Source organism: Chaetura pelagica, unplaced genomic scaffold, assembly GCF_000747805.2.
Source record: "Chaetura pelagica isolate M959 unplaced genomic scaffold, ChaPel_1.0 scaffold29, whole genome shotgun sequence".
Taxonomy (NCBI): domain Eukaryota; kingdom Metazoa; phylum Chordata; class Aves; order Apodiformes; family Apodidae; genus Chaetura; species Chaetura pelagica.
The window spans coordinates 832,676-855,129 of NW_009970720.1; the positions used below are offsets into that span (position 1 = coordinate 832,676).

The 22,454-nt window shown below is 39.0% G+C and overlaps 1 protein-coding gene across 1 annotated transcript in view; it reads right to left on the minus strand.

Moving 5' to 3' along the window:
- Window positions 1–21,464, minus strand: part of FARP1 (FERM, RhoGEF (ARHGEF) and pleckstrin domain protein 1 (chondrocyte-derived)) — a 170,924-nt gene extending 149,460 nt beyond the window's left edge. The window contains exon 1 of the mRNA XM_010006334.1: window positions 21,294–21,464. Coding sequence (XP_010004636.1) covers window positions 21,294–21,464 — 171 coding nt within the window. The remainder of the gene's footprint in view (window positions 1–21,293) is intronic.
- Between the last annotated feature and the right edge of the window lie 990 nt (window positions 21,465–22,454).

Here is a 22,454-nt window from a genome sequence, read left to right on the forward strand (position 1 = left end):
GACCAAGTATTAGAGCTATGACTAACATCATGGGGACACGCCTAACTGGGGCTTAATACAATCCTGAAGAATTTCCCAGAGGAGCTTTTACTCGCCTTTACAATCTTCCAAGTTTGTAATTTTCTCCAGTTTTTGCTATGAAATTCTCTGAAACTGCACAAAAGCAAATGAACAATTCAGATTAAAATCCCTTTAATTTTTTTTCATTTGCCTTTAACCTTCAATCTCAGTCAAAGAGAGTAGAGGAAATAATTACAGACAGAAGTTGCATTTTAAGTGAGTTTCCTCTTAAAAGCTGCAACCCAGTTTGAAGAAAATTGATTGGGTAGTTTAAAGTGCTTAATATCCAACAGAAGGAAACTTAAAGCTTTTTTACTTTCTTTGCTCATTGTAAAACAGTTCAGAACTAAGCCAATTTCTTCCTTGAGCCAACAAATTTGAATATTTATTTGGAGAAGACAGACATAAAAAGCACAACCCTGCTGAGTACGAATTTGAAGCTTGGTAACAGGCTTTGCAAGTTACCTATAATGTCTCCACTCTCCTTCAAAGGAGATTGTCTAAGATGTTGTCTGGATATTTTGTGACTTTTCATTGTTGGTGAAATTGGGACCACATGATTAGATAGCAACAAGTCAACAGATTTTCACTTTCAGTGAAATTTTTTAATGAGCCAGGTTTAAGAACTGTATATAGTATGTCCTACTTAGGATATACAGTATAATTGTACTCCTTGATTCTGGTCATGCCTGAAATCACGGACAGAACAAAAGGAATAGAAGCTGAGCTTTCAATCCTACAATGCTGTATTTCCCAACTGCATTTACTGAATTTTCCCATCCTGCAGTTGCATTCTGCTGGCTTTTCACATCCAATGGATAATAAAAGGCATAACCACAACCACCTGGTTACGTATTCAAATTAATTCAATCCAGATATAAATAGCCTTAATGTAAAAACATGAATTCAGAAACTGCTGAGAATTCAGTATCTTAGTTCACTGCTGGGACTAATTTCTTTTCAACAGACTGGTTGTCTAGAGAATACCCATAATGCAGTAAATGAAAACATGTGTGTTACTGCCAGCAGTGAGAATTCATGAAATTGTAACTGATGGATATTAAAAAAACCAGAACCGTGGTGGAAAACCAATGGCTTGGCAGTCACTGGAACAAGAAAGATAAAGCTAAAGATTCCTGTTTACGGCTGCATTTTCTTCTCATTTACAAGTGAAATAAACATTGTCTCATATGGAGTTTAATTAGTGGCATATTTCCAGATAGAGATGCTTCAAAAACAGAAGATTCAGATTTTTGCTTGATGGCAAAGAATGGGTAGTGGATAAACTATAAGGAAAAGGACTTGCTCATCCCTTTCATGTAAAGAAATAGCATATACCTCAGTGTTTAGAACAAACACTTTGGCATTTTTTAAATCTACAGAAGCAGCCTGAGTATTTTATATTATCCTGCTCTACAGGTACCTCAAAATAATTATATTTGAAATTTCTTAATACTTGTAATGGCAAATTATTCAGGTAGGGGGATACAGGATGCTTAATGAACTTTGAATATCTTGTCTGACAGAAGTTGACAACATCTGCTGATAGTATCAAGTTATATAGATAATTTGTTTTGGCTTTACGTAAGTTATATAGATAATTTGTTTTGACTTTACATTTTGGGTTTCTTTCCCTTATAAGCCATATAAGTATGATCTCAATTTCCTAAGTTTGCACATGCATATTTTTGACTGTCACAGTTCATCTGCCATTCAGGAATTTAGGTCTGTAAATGTCAGCAGGTAGCAAAGTAGAAAAGAAGAATCTGACTACAGGTAGAGAATGCAAAATAGCACAATAGCTGCTGATGCCAGCTACGGTTCTGCCTGCATTCAAAACAGCAACTACTGCCTGGTTTAGTAGTTCAAGGTTAATGTGACAAAAATAATCAATGAAATTAGTAGCCCAGCATTTCTGACTTACTAAACCAGATATTCTGAGTGCTTGCAACATGAATCTTGAATCTGGACTACTTTGGATTCCTGGAAAATAATTTCTGCACTAAAGGGGCACTTACATCCCTACACAACACTATGGTCTTGCTAGCTGGGGGGGAAAAAAAAAGAAAAGAAAAAAAAAATCCTAAAGGCATATTAAACAAAGTGGGTCTGAGCAAATGTTATGATTAATCAGAGGCAGTTTATTGAATAAAAGCATCCCGAACAAATGGCACGAGATAAAACCAAGCACAGTACAGCCCTAGGGGACAAAGCCATAACCAAGCCAAAATATCTATTTATCAGATGGTTTTACAGCTTATAAAGTCTCATCCCATGGGATTACACTGGTGATTTCAGATGTCTTTAACTCTTAGAAATGAATGTAAATGCTTAATCTTTGGCAAGGAACTCTGCTAAAATATCCGTAATTTCTCACATTAGAGAAAATTGCTATTCTGTGACTGCAATCAGCTTAGTCCAAAGAAACTACTTTTTTTACATAGTTCTGCTACAAAACTCGTGTCACCCCTCAAATCACATCCCATAATCTCTCTTCTTTTGCAAAGGATGAACGGGGAGAACAATTCTGTTTTTTCATTAGAGATTAAAAATCTGAAGATTAAGCAGGAACTTCCTCTTCCTGTCTGCAGCTACTGTGTCTAACACAAGTCATTGTATTCCAGGGGTTGTATGATATGCATTATTGATTAACTCCAAAATGCAACTAACAAATTCCAATGGTAACATGTATGTGTCAAAATACATTTTGTAAAATTTATAATTCAGTGGAACACTGAAAGCTCTGCTACTTGAATTATCAATCTTTCTTACAAGCAGTGTAAAATTATGAAATATAACATAAATTTCTCCAATGACTTACATAAAGTCCTGTAACAAATTCACTACTCAAAAGTGCAAAACAGAAGACACCTCTAAGACATGTAAGTCCAAGACTTCTAGAGATAACTCTGTTTTGTTTCAAAATGCATGCATGGCACCCAGTCCACCTAGTTTCTTGTAGGAACTGTCTCATGTGTCAGTGGTTTCTATACAGTTGATGACGGATGCCTTTGAAGTCTTCCCGATAAGAGATCTTATATCTTTATGTTCCACATGTGGCAGGAGTTCAAACGCATTTTCATCTCTTAACTCCTGGCACTTAGGACTGGATTGTTTACTGCTGAAAATTCACCAGCTAAATAAGTAAAAGTGACCTAACCTAAAGTTATTTAGTGAGATTTCCTCACCAACACTACAACATTCATGGCTCAAAGTGACTAGTGGGGCCCTGCAGAGTGATCGTCAATACAGCCATTAATGGTCTAGAAACTGTGATGGTGACCAAGCACTGGTAGAGGTTGCCCAGAGAGGCTGTGGAGTCTCAATCCAAGGATATTTGAAAAGCTGTCCTGGGCAACCAGTTCTGGCTGCTTGAGCAGGGGGGTTCAACTGGATGACCTCCAGAGGCCTCGTCCAACCTCAACCAGTCTGTGATCCTGTACTGTTACAGACTAATACACACATATTCTCTCACTTTCTCTTTAAATAGTACATTAATATGAGACTAGTGTTTGACTGATGTAAAAATCTAACTTCTGTTCAGTGATCTGGGATTTGAAACAGATTACCTACTGTAGGAGAGAAATTAAGACATTTTCATAATCATCAGGTTTATTTTGCCTGTTAACTGCATTGTTCTAATGCAACCCACAGAGCTAGATTTGTTACAGAAGTCTATAGCAGAGCTGCTTCCCTCTCAAAAACACGCAACATTTTTAGCTCCTGTACCCAGTAACAGTGCTTCTTCAGGTCGGTGAGTTCCTCTGCCCTGTGCAAAATCAAGACAAAGGCCAAGATTCTTCTCTCTGCTCTTGAGCTTTTCCCATGTGGTTAACAAGAATTTGAGACAAACTGGCAACACATTCCTGCAAAAACTGCTCTGCTTCAAGTAGCTGCCCTGTTGTGAGAAAGTGCCACTGTAAAAGAACAGACGGAACTGAGATTCCAGCTTAATTTCCTTTTTCAGCTGGAGACATGAGAAGTCTGACAACACACACAGCATAGAAGCTGAGAAAGAGACATTTAAGTGCTCACAGCACTTGGACCAGATGTAAAATTAAGGAACTAAAGCTTTCTATTTTCTTTGTCCAAAAAAATTTTGTAACTAAAAATATACTAGTTTTCTTGGAAGTTAAACTGAAAAATAGCTATAGATTTTCTTAAAAACCTGAATATACAATCAATATCTATTGAACAGGCTACCAAGATCTTTATGATACATTACCTGTTTCTGAAAGCACTGAATGCATGTGTTTTGAATATCCTACTGGAGATGTTTTCTTACAGCTGGGGTTTCAACCCTTAAGTTTATGTTAACGTACGATTAGCACTGTTATGTATCCTTCCTTCCCTCTCTTTCACACATTCAAGGCTTTGAAGCCTTAAGCAGTCGCATGTCTAAAAACAAGGCCTGAAATCCCTTCAACTCACTAAGAGAAACCTGAGCTGTATCCTTTCCCTCCTCTCTGAACAACTGAAAAAGCACAATAAATTCCCAACCCTCCTCTCAACCTTTGCCCGTGAGTTCCAACAGTAACTGAAGTGGGTCTGCAAGTTGCAAAATACATTTGCAAGCGAAAACTAAACAGTATGCTTGAAAAAGAGTCAAAGTTATTTTCAATATCTCAGTTAGTAGTTACATCTACATTATACACAAAGTATTCCCATATTCTTAATTACTTCCAGTGTGACTGTGCTTACTGTTATTGAAACTTAAGGAAAAACAGACTTTAGATGGATGAACGATACAGCTTACCCACCTCTGCACAGCTCTGCTATTTTGAAGCAAACTGGTTATTTGCATCAAATGACACTGGATAATCTTTACTCTTATGAAGTGGATGAACAGCAACTAAGATAGCATTAAAACCAGCACCTATTATAACAACCTGTAATCTTAAAACAGAGCTGTAACCAATTAATTTAAGCGTCAAAAGTCGGTTGTTTTTTTAAATATAATTAACAATCTGATTCAGTGTGAATTAGCACAAAAGTATCAAAGCTTATGTTCATTTTGCCAGTTTGGGAAGGGAGAGTAAAATAATATCGGCGTTCAATGTTTTTCTTCCAACTCTACCCAAGAGATCAATTAAAAAACATAGGGAAATGCAATTCAGAGCAGTATTTCCTGCCTTTTGAAAGGTCAATCCAGTCCACATATATATTTAGTTATCTTTAGAAACAGTGACCTGGGTATTGGACGTGGAGGTTTAGTATGACTATGTAATCAAAGAACTGTATTATCTGACTGCATATTTGTAATGGTTGAGCCTCTATGACATGTTTGTTTTAAAAACCTTTGGAGTACACAAAACTCCATTACCAAAAATCCACACATATGTCTGCACTTACTGTTAATATATATCATCTTTACCTTCAGTACTCATTCAAAACCTGGGAGAAGGTCTGTTCTAAAATACAGTGGACCGAGGTCACTGAACAGCATCTATGAACACAGAACCCAGATCTGATTTGTTCTTCGAGTCTATTTAAGCCAGCAGGATTCCTTCATTACATTAATGGAAGCATCTCCTGGACTACCAATTTCCGTGTTTAAGTGGGGAGATTCACTTCATCAGTTAATGGAGCATCTACACATTCCTGGGAGAGTTCCTTCAAGGAAGCACACAGGGAAGACCAGGCTGCAAATTAATGACCTGAGGCGAGGCTTGGTTTGTTTCAAACACTTGTACCTCAGCACTTTTTTGGTCAGCCACCCCTCAAAGTATATTCCTATTTCTGTGCTAATTGGTTGTGCTTTAAAGCTTGCTTTTTAGAAAATGGAAGATCAATTGGATAGTATATTATGCTGTTTAAAAATTCGGTATGATCATAGAATCACAGGATGGTAGGGGTTGAAAGGGTCTTCTGGAGATCATCAAGTCCAACTCCCCTGCCAGAGCGGGATCACCTAGGGCAGGTGACACAGAAATGCATCCAGACAGGTCTTGAAAGTCTCCAGAGAAGAAGACTCCACCACCTCTCTGGGGAGCCTGTTCCAGTGCTCCATAATCCTTGCAGTAAAGTAGTTTTTCCTCAAATTGAGGTGGAACTTTGTGTTCCAGTTTTTGTCCTACCACAGGACACCACTGAAAAAAGACTGGCCCACTTTTCTTGATATGCACCCTTCAGATATTTGGAAACATTATTAAGATCCCCTCTCAGTCTTCTCCAGACTAAACAGCCATAGGTCTCTCAGTCTTTCCTATAGGAGAGATGTTTCAGTCCCTCAATCATCCTTGTAGCCCTCCGTTGGACTCTGAAATGGTGAATGCTGTTCTACTGCTTTCTCTTTTCTGAATTTGCCAATTGCAATGTGAATTCCTTTCTTTTCTATTATCATCCTTGGTAATCCACAAAGATACCTTGACTTGAACTGTATTCATTAGGACAAGAAAGGACAGCAAAATAACCTCCAAACTCCAGAACTGTCACATCACTAATTTTAACCAGTGAGTCAACACCACTCTGCGTGCTGTTTCAAGAAGGACAAATACTGGTGTAGTTACTCTACTTGTTTGCAACTTTTAAGCAAGCAGATTCTTAAGCTACCCCAAAGCACAGGGCTCATACTAAAGTCAGGCCTTTACCACTTTCCAGTTTGTGCCCTGGACAGACTTGGAACATGTACCTTCTGCTTTATTTTTTTGGTTAACAGCCCACCTAGTTAAAATACTGCAAGAGTTTGTGCCTTCCCTCTTCCCCAGCAAGCTCAGCAGGCCCTCTGCCAGCTCCTTTTCAGTTGTGAGGGAGAACAAGAACATCCTGCTGCAGCAGCCAGCTGGCTACCTTCTCCTGTCAAGGACTTAATATACTTCCATGAAGTATTCAGCTGTTGCTGGATGAGAGACAGAGTGCTCTACAGTGCCTTCTTCCAACAGTCCTCCTCCCTGACTAGCACAGACTGAATGGGTGAAAGAACCATATGCAAAGGAACAGGAATGAGGGTATGAACACAGCCTGCATTCTTTGGATAATCAAAAGTCACCTAATTCATCTTAACCTTCACACTAAACATTTTCTCTCCAGGACAAAGGCTCACCAGACAAAAGTTCATGCCAACTTGAAAAACCTTGAAGCTACTTGCAAGTATTATTGACCTCTCATCATGCTTAGCTCAAACTTGGCTCAATAAAAGCCCTCCTGTACCAAGGATGAAAATATTTCCGCTCTCTTTAAAAGAATACAAGAAAAGCAAACATTTCCAATTTTATTTTAAACATGAATATTCCCTTTCAATGTCTCTATCTCAAACACTGCATCACTGAGAAACTGAAAATGAAAGCTTACAAGAATAAGCAGGACGTGCCTTGCCAACTCTTACCTTATTTTTTCCACGAATCACAGATTCAGTCAGGACTGGAACTTTCGTTGCCACAGCAGCAAGAAACCTCCTATTCTGGTAGTTTGGAATTGCCTTGTTGGTTATTTCAGCCAGATGCTGGGAAACCTGTTTCAACTGCTCTTGCCTCACTTTCCTGCCCTTCTGGAGAAGACAGCCTATGCTATAAGAGCCAGACTACACTGTTCTCCATCGCCTCCCCCAAGGGTCAGCACTGAGACAAGCAATGCTCAGCATCCTGTGGCAGCTCTGCCCTGGACATCTGCTAACAGGCAGATAATAGGTGCAGGAGCCTAGGAAATGAGCAACTGAGCCCTGGAATGGAGAAAAAAAAAGGGACAGGAGAGCCACAGGGCTCCTGCTCCAGTGTGAAAATGGACACAGCAGAGAGGCAGTAAGCAGATATGACGCTAAGTAGGAATGAACTCCCTGAAGCAGCTGGGGCAAGGCAGTTCTGGAGGGGATCGAAATCCCCCAATCTTTCTACATTCTGAGCATTCAAAACATCAAACTGCCTCTCAATCAAACAGGTTAAAAAACAAAAATAATACCAAATCATAGTTATTTTCTCTATCATTTGCATTTTCAGAAGCCTGGGTTTCTTTTTAAACTGTTGCAGCTTGCAGTGTTTAAAAATATGGGGCTGGCATAAACTGATTTGCACCACCTTAGTGTTAAGTTTACCATTTAAGTTTCATTTCTGAAGTCCAGTGCCCAATGTTTTGGGATATCTGTACCAGCCTGCACCACCAGATAATAACAATAATTGGCCCATTTCTGTGACCAAAATAATACCAAATAATAATAATTGGCCCATTTCTGTGATGCAGTTTAAACAGAATAGTTCAAACCTCACAAAGTAGAGGTAAGGGGAAGAGGTGATGAAATTAATGTATCAGTTTAGAGGAAGTAAAACAAGGAGCTTCTTTACATAGACAGCAGAAAACTGCTAGAACTTTCTGACACAGAAGATTGTGGAGGTAGGAGACCTCAGCAGGTTCAAAAGTGGCTTTGGATGCTGGGGAATAACAAGAGAAAGGCAGAGGGGCCAGCTCTCGTGTCAGTGTGGGAGACAAAATGCTAAGCCAGAAAGGCCACCATCCTCACTCAGTAAGGCACTTGTTTCCATTAAATTATTTTATCAGAGACGGTCAGGGTACACAGAAACAATGCAAGAAATAATGAAGCCAACAAGTTTACTATCTGATGGGTTAGAAAAGCTGCCGCATCTTCAGTTGTACCCTGTACCCCAGGGCTATCCTGGATAGCTGTAAATAAAAGAGGACAAGGGAACAATCTCCACCCCAACAACTAGAAATGTATGTACTGACTTGCAGGTCAAGACAAGTCCTCACTCAAAGCTAGATTTACCTCGTAGACATCTCCTTGGAACCACCTAAAACACAGCCAGAAACTCATACAACAGCTAAGGACTGTGGAAAATCATGGGCCTAGTGCTCCAGCTTGCTTAGTCTGTGGTCCTCTTAGCTACCAGTATAGGAATGCAACAGAAACCCACTCCTGGAATGAAGCCTGAAAGCAAAGGCAAAAGGCATTCCCTCTACAGACAGGGCTCCACTTGTTACTACAGCGTTCTTCAGGGACAGAATTCTGTGGCAATCGTGACAGAAGGAGGATAAAAACCAGCTTATATGCTGAGGTAACAGTCCAAGTGTAGTGGTTTTCTACAGAGAACAGGCGCCCAGAAATCCATGGACCATTTCTACAAGAAGTTAATCGATGTGGTATCACCTTCCACATGTATGACCTTTTCTAAGGAAGCTGCAACACCGCTATACAGCCTTTCAGGGCCTTCAAATGCACTTAGATGAAACCAACAGTAATTGGCAACATCTGTTCACCTGGGAAATACCAATGTGAAGACCTGATGGCTAAGATGGGACAAATGAATGACTCGTGAACGGTGCTAAGATGTCTGTGGGAGAGTAGGACAAGTTCTATGTTCAGGAATAATCATAATTCACAGCCAAACTAGCCAGGCATCTCCTGTTAAAAAAGTATCTCCTGTTAAAACATCTTGCCAATTTGAAATAGAAAATTTAAATCTTAACACCTAAGCTATCAACAGATTCAGAAGTATTCATGTTAATTACTTATTTAATCCTTTTACGCTACTTCATTGTCAGATGAACAAGATCCATTTTTAAAAAAAAACCTTCAATATTCAAGTTATTATTTAACATGGAACAGTTAGCAAATTAATTATGAGAGTGCTGAAAGAGTTAACCTTTCAGTTTAATTCTCAGCAAAATATTACCACATAGGCTGAGGATTTTAGTTGGTTTTTTATTTCCCCCACAGCATCCTAAATCAAAGAAGCTCAATGCGAAAAAAGCCCCACCAAATCCAAAACACATACAATTATTTACTTCACAGCTATACATATACAGGAAATCGGTCATGGCAGTGCAACTGCCCACAACAGTGTTAACTGACCCCTCAAACATCTGTTCCCTCAGTTCCAGAAAATGCTGAATTGTTTCCTTAGTGACCTTTTGTCACTTCTCATGGCTAAGTTGTGCATATGTGATCTTCTCTGTAATGAAACGTAAGCAGTAAAGATCTGAAATGCTCTGCAGAGAAGTGACCTTTCCACTGAAAGGCTTATGTCTGTTCAAAGTTATTTGTGTTGTGGAATAGATACAAAAAGAAATGTCAACAGATAAACTTAGTTTATGTTAGTGAGACAAAGAGATTACCTGCTCCTTATTCTGTTTTTTCTAAGAGAAATCTAGTTTGACTTGATAGAAAAAGTCTGAAAATCTAGCACTTCCACAGCTGGTGTGAATCCAGGAGGTTGTCAAGGGATTTTGGGAGGGGGTGAGGGTGTTGACTTTAAGCTGCTGCAATCTCCCATCTTCACAAAGTCTGCTCTCTTGCAGATTGATATTTCTACCTTGCTTTTCCAGAGACTGTCAAAATCACAGAGCTGAACATGTTGTGACGCAATCAGCCATTTGAAGCATCTCCTTTGCACTTGAATCTTCTGCAGTCTTTCAAAGCACACATACCCCAAGCAATCCTTTGACATGAAGTAAAAAAACTAAGAGAACCTGAAGGCTTTGATGAACTCCAGAACATAAGAAAGCTTAGGACATGACTTTCATGTATGAAATGACTACTGTCTCAGTTCTGTTATAAGCACACCGATTTGCCTGCAAAAGTCCATCTACCTGAAGCTTTCTACCTTGACTAGTAACTCCAAACCTCTAAGTTTGGTTTTAACTAAGGCTCTCAAAGAAAAAAGATCCTAAACCCCATTAGTCCTGAATCGTAACAGTGTTTCATAGGGACCTTGAACAATCGTCTCACAGCTGGCTCTGTCTTGAGAGACAAGTTGGAAGTGACTACCTTCAGAGGTCCTTTCCTATCTGTGTCACAGTATGGGTGAGCGTTCATGTGCTTTCATGAAAAGCATTTTCTTTTGTCAACCACCAGTGTTCGTTCCTGGGTGCAGAGATGTTTCTGAATTACTCTGGAACATCGAAAAACCTAAAGCACCAGGCTACACTTATTTCTGGTTGCAACATGAATCTGTGTGAAACACAGAAACTATTTGATAAGGTAGTTTACAATTCCTGTAAGATATGTTTTTACGTAGAGTCTGACATCTCATTCTCTTTCACCTCAATTTACATGTATTCACTTACTTGATTCTTTTCTTTAAATCCCTTTTATTTCAAACCTGTTCATGAAAAATGTGGTATCCTACATCAATTCTGACAGGCAAAACTTCTAGAGAAGCCCCCTGGATTGTATAATCTCACTTCCCAGTTCATTCCAGTAACTCCAGTCAGTCTAAAACAATGTACACTGGCTGAGGATCTGGTTCATCCCTATCTGTAATTAGAAAGGGAAGGTGTTCCCCTAATTTACAGTCACTCCAGATTCAGAATCAACTGTTCTGCCCAAATGTGCTCCTTGTAAAGACCAGAGAGCTCTGTAACAAAGAATTATGAAGAGCTGATCACAGAATCATGGAAAAAGCTATAAAACCTATCCATACAGAGGATACAAAAATAGACATTTTCTAAGAAGACACAAAACTGAGAGGATAGATGAGAGTGAGATGACAGAAGGGAATATAATTGAGCATCTGCACCAGATAAAGAAGCAATGAAATGTGAAAAGTTGTTTAAGAGCAGAAGATGTTTCCCTTTATGCACAAAGAACTGGCCTCTGCATACTAAGCAACATCTACACACAAATACTCCACTAAATTGAAATTATTACAAATAAATCCATCATGAACTAAATCAAGATGTTAAGGCATGAGCATGGGACTAGAATTATAAAAGCAAGGCAAAAATAAGAAAAAATTAAGAAGAGAAGATTCCAGGGTTTAATCAGAAAATCAGATGAGAAGGTAATAGTGAAAGAAATATGGAGAGAAACTGCCTGCTGCTGTGTGCTGCATGAATATTCGCATCTGCCAACAAGCCATCAAAAAGCAAATTGGCACCAAGTCATAACTCACCATTTGCTATTTATATTCTGGCAGCGTTATGTTTGTGCAATTTCTATCAGTCAAAGCCTCCTTTTTGGGGATGGGGATAAGAAAAGCAGATACTCTAATCTACTGCTATTGCTGTTTGTATTCACTGAGTTATCTAGTGCTTGATGTGTGCTTCATCTATCACATTTTATTTAAAAAATTGACATATTTATTCAAGAATTATTTTAACACACTAGCCTTATTCAAATATACACAAAGGCTTTGGCAGACATTTTCAGCCATGCGTTTTATGTGATTTATGCATTGGCATGTAAAAGGCAACAATTAATTGTGTGCACATACTGTAATCACAGTCTTGTCAAGGTTGCTCATTGTTTGCAGCAGTGGAAACAACTTCACAGTTAAGCAGCCTATCAATAAGTCTTTTTGAAGGCTTTTACACCTGACAACTGGTAGGGCTCATTCTTATTGTACCAAGATTAGAAGACAAAGACCTGCTGCTTTTATCACTTCACCTTGGTTGTAGTGTGGGGTTTTTTGTTTATTTTAAACTGGTCAACTTCCACTTTAAAGCCACAAATCAGGGTAGGTAAAATTCACATAGATGGTTCCACTTGTAGAGTTTGGGTATGGATGAGAATTTGATTATGCCATTGCAGAAAGCATCCCTAATTCTGCAGTGCAAATATAATATTTAAAAATGATGAGTGCTTGCTCCCCTATGGAGTCTAATGTGTGACTTGTTAGACAACGACCCAATACTGCGCTGAGAAAGGAGATCATCATCAGAATGAAGTGGGTTGAAAATCTGGAAGATACACCCATGGCTGTTGCAAAGAAACTGTGAAGAGGCAGAGATCACAAAGAGGATAAGCAATATGAGGTGGCATGTTCTAGTGCCCAGCAAAGAAGGAACAAGAAATACCAAGGAAGTGCTAAAATAGGAACCAATATAAAGTCATATTCTTAAGCATTTAGGGTTGGAGGATTTCCTCTCTGTAACTCTCTTCCCCATCTCTGCAGCTGTGTATTTCCACAGCAGCTTCACCCATGTCTGAACCACACCTGACACGGTCTTGGCCCTTTTCTTCTGTCTGTTGCACACACATCAGCATCTACTCAGTTTTGTAGCAAGCTCACGGTTATGACTGAACTGGTAAAAAACAAAGCTTTTTATACAGGGTTGCCCCTGTAGGCTGCCTTACCACTGAGTCAGACAAGCACCTTTTCCAGTGCAACAAGAACAGATGGAAACACCATCTCCTCCAGTAGCTGCTAAGGCTGTGGCTTCACTGGCTCCACCAGCTGAGCAACAGACATTGTGCAGAAGCAGAGAGGAAGAGAGGACTTGTGGAAGACTTAAGGTTTGAAGGAAGAAAAAACACAGATTATGAACTCTCACAAACATGCAGAGAAGAATCCCAGCGCAAAACTAAAAAAAATTAACATCCCTAGCTAAGAGGCAAAGCAAGGCTGGATGCAGAGCAAGGAACCCATAGTAGGCAAATAAACGTGGAGAGAGGTATTTCAACAGGTTGTGTTACCAACTGGCAAAAATTGTTAACACATGACCATATTCAACTGAGAATGAACTGAAAGGGAAATGAATGGAAAATTTGTAATATGTTGCTATTCTTTTATCCTGTACTGCTTAAGCCTTTGTTCACACAGATAGCTTTCCATTCTGTTCAAAGCAATGGCAGAATGCAACTGCACAGGGATTCCACAATAAAGGTTCCTTCATCTCTCAAACATGTGAGAAAACAAGTTACAGAGGGATGTGCTTTTACTTATAATTTAAGTTACTGAAATTCACAGTGCTCTAAATGGTCATTCATCATACTGAGTGATATAATCGTATATGAGTAGTGATTTACATCTGAGCCCAAGTTTTCTTATCTTTTGCTCAGTGCAGGACTACAGGCCGAGTATGCCTCGAAATGCCGTAAGTTTAACAAGAGATTGTGATCCTGGCAAAGCATCACACTTATGCTGCATTTCTTTAGCTTTGGACAACACACTTATTTAATTCAGGAGGAGGAGGAAGGCATCTATTTTCTCACAGAACATCCTGCTCAATTATGGTGTCCCCTCAGAGCATATGGCCAAAAGCAAAGATAACCATTTTTCCTACAGAGCTTAAGGAAAGTAACTTCAGCTTGACCACCTTGTGCTGACAAAAACTGGGCTTAAGTAAATCATGGCATGCACATGCACCACTGCAGCACAGCACCAATGCACTGGTCCTCCCCAGCACGCTTGATTTTCCAACTTCTCTGTTACAACTAGCACGAAGAAAAGCAGCACTATGGCAGGTGTAATTCACCCACCCCAGAACATCAGATTTAGACAGCTTTGCTAGCCAGCTATAAGGTACAGTGAAGACTCACATATCACTTTGGCATGGTTGGGAACTAAAAGGAAACAAAGGAATTTCTATGGAACAAGTTAGGTGGCTAGATGATAAATGAAGACTAAGCTCCCGCCCTGTGCTTCCCTTAAAGGTATATACCAGAACCTCGAGAGAGTAATTAATCTCATCTTAAAATACATGCTCAGGACAGGCATGATGAACAGCCTGTTGAAGGTACCATGTTTTCACCCTAACTGTGAAGGAAAGTGATTAACTGAGGCTTTGACATCTAGTTTTACAATCTTTAAAGCCAGAAGAGATGAACCTTAGTCTCAGGGGGAAGGAAAGAAATATACAACAGGCAGTTCAGCTCCCCTCTTGCCTCTGACCAGAGGCAGAACTTCCTTCCCATCACCTCTGAAATAGAACACGTAGTCCTAGCAGAACAAGCCTTCATTTCGGCCCCTAGCTAACCACCCACCCCTCCATGCACACTTTGAAGGTTAGAGATGGCGAACACCTCCCCCTGGTTCTTGGACAGCTGCCACCTCCAAAGAGGGTGGCCCCATAGCTGGGGAGGGAGCCTGTGCTCTCCCCCTGCCAGAGCATCATCCAGCCCCACCAGGACCACACAAAGCCACCTACAGGCACAGGTGTGGTTACCAAAATTAACAGTATGATTTCACTGATCCCTTCAGCATTCGGAAACGCTCATGCGCTGCCTCTTCACCCATGGCTGCCCTTCCCTGTGCCAGCTCTGCCCTCTGCTTTGTCCCAGCCAGCCCGCTGGTGCGTGACTTGGTGAGTCAGCTGAACCCAGAGAGGCGAAAAGCCATTATTTGAGAAGCCTTCCCTCATTACAAAGTTAGGCTAATTCATTCAAGAAAATTACAGACTGGCTTGGTGGCACTTAAAACTATATTTGCACTTACTCTCTTCGTTCTACAGAACATTGTAACTAAGAAATCAGCAGTTTAAACAGCCTGCTGCCTCAGGTTACAGAAGTTTGCTTGTGGATTATTCTTTCTTTTGTTTTGAAAAGCACATAAATTATTACAGAAGTGACTAAAATCCTCTGTCTTTCATCAAAGACATTCCCGTTACCTGTCAACAAAAACCATAGTTTACTGGGTATCCACTAATAATCTACTGAGAAAAATGCAACTGATGTGTTTCAGGATTAAAGGGAAAAAAAGCTTTTCTTCTTGTAATTTCAGAAGATCCAACAGGGTTAGTGTGACAATTAGTGAATATTTAAATGCTTGATAGTCACTGGAAATAGTCTGACAGTGATGGCCAAATAATTTCAGGCATGAGAAGAAAAGAAAGTCTCAGACTGATGAATAACTGACATTTGACCTGCTGTTCAATTCCTAAGCTGGAAAAAAATGCAATTCATATTGAACTGAAGTTGAAGCTGGCTAAGAAAGCATAAAACACTGCTTCATGTTTCTGCATTGCTTAATGTCTAATGCTCTTTCTATAAAATTGTGTTATTCACTGTTACAATATGCATATTGAGGAGAGGAATAAATACCTAGGACAAAGCAATTACCATAGCCCATAAATGTTACAGAAAATAATTAAAACATTTACAAAACTGTGGCTGATCTTTTGAGTTTAACAGAGTAATACAATGCTTGTGCAAATTTTTGAGTATCAGGTATTCAGTATCAAGACTACTTAATATTAAGCTTTTTCTGGCACACTGAAACTTGCCTGAAGTTGGTGGGGAATACACTTCACAGAAGGCATTTTCCCCACAAAGGGAATATGAACCACCATTATATGACTGCACAAACAAAACCAGCTAAACAAACAAAAAAAACCCAAAACACTCAGAACATTAGCCTTAAGAAATGGCCTCAGTGGGATTATGAAGTCCTTCTTTCTGACAATTTGAGGCACAGAAATTCCCTGCCAAGGTAATTCACTAGAGTTTGGATGTAAGATAAACAGTTTTGGTCCAAGGTCATTTGGTCTTTATTCTCAGATAATCTAAAGAAGCCTTTCTCTTCTGAGAGAAAAGCAAACTGAAATTAAATGTTTACAACCAATGTTTACTAAGGATTACACCCTCACCCCACTTTCTATTAAGAGACTCCTGTTGCTCAAGAAACCAGGTGTTAATCCCTCAAAGCAGATGACATTCTCCAACCCTGCATATTTCACAAAGCTTGAACACATTAAGAGGGAAAGAAAGTTTACATAAGACACAAAACAGATGTTTAATAAACTTGAAAAATTTGACAGGCAAGTATGTTTTGGTCTTTCCAAAAGGCAGCCACAAAGAGGCAGCAACTACTTTCTTCCAGACACAATAAAGAGGATTTTGGTTTGGTTTTAATTAAAGAGACCGGGCCCAAAGCAAAAGAAGAATCCTTACCTCCTGTGATATACTTGGATCTCACCTCTGAAGCTAGTGGCACAGCAACAACTCTGACTTTCTATTTAGCATCAGTTGTATCATTCTGGGCACATCAGCATTGCTCACCTAGAGAGCAGGATATGACCAGTAACAAGCACCATGTCAGTCAGGGTTAAACCTGGTCTGAGTCACAATCATCCCAGCAGTCTCACATAAGAAACAGTCCTGTCTTCAGCATTACCTAGAAATGAACAACACTGACTCTCTGTTTGGAGTAGATTTAGAGCAGATTAATTCTGGCACTGAAGCAACTATAAAAGTAAATATAATATAAACAGTATAAACAGTAAAGGGTTTTCTTCCCCAGAAGAAGCAGCACCCACCAGGACGCAACCTCAAGGCCAAGCTGCATGGGGCTTTGGACAACCTGGAACTAGATGGTCCTTAAAGTCCCTTCCAAACCATTCTATGATCAGCTATTTTTATAATTCCTTAAAAACTGTTTCTTTTTTACCTAAACTGGCTTGAATCCACAGGGGAGACAGTATAAAAACAAACATAAGAAAATCCATGTTTAACTACAGTTTTATGGAATCAATCCTATTCTCTTCCAACTAAATTAGATGAAACTGGTAGAAACAAAACCAGAGCAAAACCAAGCAGAACTGTACACCTCCACCCTCTCTTGTATAATACACAACTTATATTCAGCAGTGCTAGGCTTTGCAAGGCTTATAGTAGAACTATCAGCCTTGCAAAATGCCCAAGGCATATCTTTTTTTTAATTAGCATTATGTGTACAAGGGTGAAAAAACTTTCTTCCTCCTTCACATTAGTCATCTGAGCCAAAGCTCAGATGCTAAAGCAGAATGGGACCATATTTGATCATTTTATAAAGTAGTCATAACTCAGTCAAACACTAGCTGAAACAGACTGTTGTAGTTTGGACCTCTGCTCTTCAGTTAGCATATCTTGACTAATTTTTAAGTAAATACAGCCAAACTGGAACTTAGAAACAAAAAGCAAGAGACAAAAAAGCTATTCCACACTTGCATGCAAAACCTCCATAAAGCCAACAGCATGACCAACTGCTGCAAGTGCTGAATGATCGTGAACTTTCAACTCCTGGCCTGATTTTCAGGCACTAATCACCTACAACTGTAGCAGAAGCCAGCTCTTGTTTGTTTGTTCACGACAGACTCTAACTAAAGGTACAGAAATTCAGTTTAAAAAAGCTGGATAACTTAAAAGGGGGAAGGATCTTCTACATAATTTACGTTCTCATAGCAGAACAGACAAAAAGGTAGTAAAATGGATAACTGATGAATTTCATACTTTCCTTTTATATTACAGGTAGTAAAAAGAAAGTGAAAGTAATGTCATCTTTTTTATGAAAGCAGCAGTGTCTGCTTCTCCCCTGCCTCCTCCAAGCATCTGTATTTGCTTGACAGAAATCATGCAAACAGCTAACTGGATGTAAAAAATCCAGGATTGTCTAGTCAGCTTTCACTGGCTTTTTGGAACATAAAAATGTTCAGACATTCTGCAATTAAATACTGTTTGTTAACAGCAAGCAGCATGAAAGAATTTTCTTGTGTACCCTTCCTTTCACAACACACCCATAAAAACTCTTTCTATATACTTCATGGTAGTTTTTTTCTGGAAAAAAAATAATAATTTACAGGTCCATATGAAGCCACATGGATCTCTTTTCTTTTTTTTTTTTTTTTTTCTGGCCTCCAGAGATGCTATTTCAACGAGCCAGACATAGTTCAATTATGTAGCACCAAAACAATAACAGCAAGGTAATCAACTTTCCTTTAGAAGGACAAATGATACCAGAGTTACTTCACTTTTAAACAGCTCAAAGAACAGCAGCACTAGGGGAAGAATGGAGCAGGTAATTTTTTTCTCCCATTTTATTATAATCAGAACAGACAAAGAAATCTGAAGGATTTTGCTCTAAAAAAACAAGTCATTTGCCTTCAATGGGAGAAAGTCTATTGCCTAAGTGCAAAAATCTTGAATCTTGCCTCCTGGAAGACAAATTAGAACAAAACCCAGGAAACCAAAAACGACAAAAAAACCTGAAACACACAATAACCCCAAGACAAAACAAGAACAAACGCAAGAAAAACACCGCAGCGATAAGATCTTTTTCCATTTTTAGTAAGGGGGGAGATGGTGAATATAACAAATGGCAGGTAGCAAGGAAGGAGGACTACACACAGAGGGATAGTCTCTGCTACTACACTACATCCCTCAAATTCAGAAAGAATTAGCACCAGTATCTATTTTTACACAGACTTCACAAGTAAATAATAAACTGGCATGACTTAAACCTCATACCATCCTACAAGAGACATCTCAAGCATCAATAACATTTAGCCCATTTGCTAGTGAAGAAAAGATGATCCAGCAAAATTCCTGAAATTGTAAGAAACACAAAACCTCAGTTATACTTGTACCATACTTGGAAAGTTTCTTTCATAACCATGGCAGCACAAGTTTTAGAAGAGTAGTTAGAATCTTCTATCATGCAAAAAGCCTTTAATTCTTCACTGAAAAGCAAGCCCAAAGATGTGTTTAGGCATATATGTTAAACATCCTCTGCCCACAACCACACTTTACCACTCCTAAAACACTTTGTTGAAATGGTGTCACTTTATTTTTCTGTGTATACTGCACCAATCTGGTTAAAAACAGCAAGTTTGTCAATGGGAACATAGGTTTTCCAACATGAATAAACACCTCAATTTAGATGTATCAAAAGTTTTTCAGTTTTCTGAAATGGGACTAAAAAAATACCTTTTAGAGCAAACAATGTGTATTGCTCCATTTGACTATGCATACCTTCAAGACAAAAAGCTTTAGGAATCTGCTCTAAGAGCTTTTATAATCTAAGCATCCTGCAAATTTCACAAGATTTACCTTTGAAACCAACTGGGCCTTCCTTGAATAGAGGCAGTTATGGTATGACAGCTTCAGAAAACAATCACTTTGAAGTGACCTTAACAGAGAGTTGTTTAAACACCTAGATCTTCCAGGTGTTGTTGAAGTTTAAAACCAAAAATAATGTTGATGTCTTCTAATAGTAAAGACAGAAAAAATAATGTTTTCTCAAACTCCTGGAAGCAAAGCCAGAGTTATAGAGGTGCACTGCATCCACATCTTACTTCTGATTGCTTCTAAAGAATTTAATGAAAAGGACGTGATAACAAAATGGCTTCTACTGTTTGCTAAATAGAATCATTAATGCTTTTAAATAGCACATCATTTTCAAAATACAGTGAAGCAGCAGCTGTGGAGAAGGGGAAAAAAATATATTGTCTCTGGGATAACAGGGATATTTGTACTGTGTAAGATAAGCAGAACTACTTTCATTTGTGTTTGATGATTTAAACTAGAACTACACTTCTGAACAGTGATGATTACCTAAAAAATGCTAACTTTTATCTGCTTGCTATGGGTATTTGCTAGATATTCTGAAGGGTACAAAAGCATATCAGGTTGCTACATATATGAGCATTAGACTTGATGACAGTTCAATTCACACATACCTGCCTGCCCAGAGAACTTACTCTCTACTACAACAAAACCTAAGACTGAACACACAGCTGTATAGTTGGGTCACAAACAGCATCAGAAAGTAGACCAAAAAAGCATGTGTGTGTACACACATAAAACAGACAAACAAAACCATCTATAATACAGGGATAACATTAGCGACCATAAGCACTTTCAGGAAGCACTTAACATCTACATATCTCAGAGGTAACACCCCCATTTCACAAAAGGGAAAACTAAGCCAATGAAGACATGGCAGTTACCATAGCTACACAAAATGCAAGTAACAAAGGATGAAACCTGAACTCGCGTTTCCAGTTTCCTATTCACTGAACTCTGAGGACCTTGAAAAACATACATGCAAGTACACTTTCATAACAGCAACAGTGTTCAACAACCTTACATGTTAATTACCTAAGCATGGCATGTAAAAATCATTACTGGTTACTAACAGCTAGATAGTAGAAAACAGATTTGGTCTTTGTATCAAAACTAATTCAGACTAATTATTCTGATCACACAAACAAAAGCAGTAGTAATTCTGCTTCCTTGGCAAGCACAAACCTAGATTAATTTCAGTGGGGTATAGAGAAATATTAGATGAGACTGTTTTCATTCTTTCCTTGCACTGAACCTGTATGTGAATATTTGGCACTTGTAAGATGCAAATTACTGAAAACTTTGATTATTTCAAGTTACTATCCTAAGGATTTGCCAGAAGAAAAGAAATCTGTAGATCTGTATAGATCTACTGTTTACTGGATTGAGAGCAAAACTGCACCAACACATTAATCAGCTGTTCAGAAAGTCTAGGAATCCACTGACTTAGTATTTGAAAAAAATAAAAACAAATCTACAAAACAAACCAAAACAACACACCAAGGACTTTCACCTCTTCTGAGGCTGTTGAAATACCAACAGAATAGTAACTGCAATTTACAGCTCACTGTTTAGTGTTATTCTATTGCACTATCACCTATTTAATGCTGATATAACAGCTATTTTTCTCCATAACATATTCATTAGCCAAAAAGTCACAGTTGAAATATAAAGAGAACTGGTTTGAAAACATGCTTTTTAAAATGCCTTAAATAATCTTTAGCCACTCCAACCTCCACATCCTTACCGGAACTTCAAAAGTTTCTTGTGTGTCATCCAACATCTGAATTTTGATGGAGATGAGTTTTCCTGGAGGTGTCATAGGTGGTTTCTGTCCGTGCTCCAAGGTACTGATGCCAGCATTTTCCTGAGCTCCTAATCGGGATCCTGCTGTTGGTCTCTGCTCTGTTTCACCCATGTTTAGAGAAACTTGTTTCTTATATCTGATAAAAGAATAAGGACAAAGAAGACCATATAAACCAACATATAAATCAGAGTTGCTGCACATAATCATTATGGTGTACATACCTACAGCTAATAAACCATATGACTATTAACACAAAATAATAACCATTATGATTTTTTTAATGTCTCACATGAACACACGAAAACCAGGCAAACTATACTTCTCAAAATACCCAAGCTAATCACCTGCTAGCTACAGTACTGCACAATAGGAAAGTATTCCTTTCCTCCTGAAAAAGGAAACAAGACCCCACTGGAAAGAGAGCCTAACAAAACCCAAATTTAAATTAATTATGCTAATTTTTTTGTGTTTCTGAATCAAGCTGTTAGCAGCCACAGCCAGACATCTCAGAAAAGGGAGGATGGTGAGGAAGGGCAGGACTACTGACCACCTCCCTCCTGTCTATATCAGTACTTCCTCCTTTGGTCCTCCCAGCCTTCGCTGGCCCTTTTGCAGCTGCCACCCTGCTTAAGGGTCTGCAAAGAAGAAAAGCCAAAGGGGTACAAGATGACCCCAATTACATGGCCTAAATGTTCTGTTCCCTTTGGGGACCAAAGCAGTTCTAGAACCTGGAGCCTGCCATGATCCCACTGATGAGCCACAGACTATGAGGATGTGCTACTGAGAGGTCCAGAAGAAGCCAGAGAAAAAAAACGGTTTGGGAAAAGCAAGGTAAATCTGATTTCCCACAAGGCCCTGTTAGGAAGAGAGGAACATGAAGGCACACTTTCCTTTGTATGCCAGGGGGAAGCAACACCTCCACCACTCAATGAATGTGGATGTCTGCTTTGTATCCACAGAAAGTAACCTGAGAAGCTGGCTTGCTACTTTTGTTTCCATGCAGCTTTCACACCACATTACACAGCACATTTCTGTTAAACAATTATTCTAACTTAAAATAGGAGCAGAGCTACAACAGTGTGGATTTTAAATCAAGAGTGT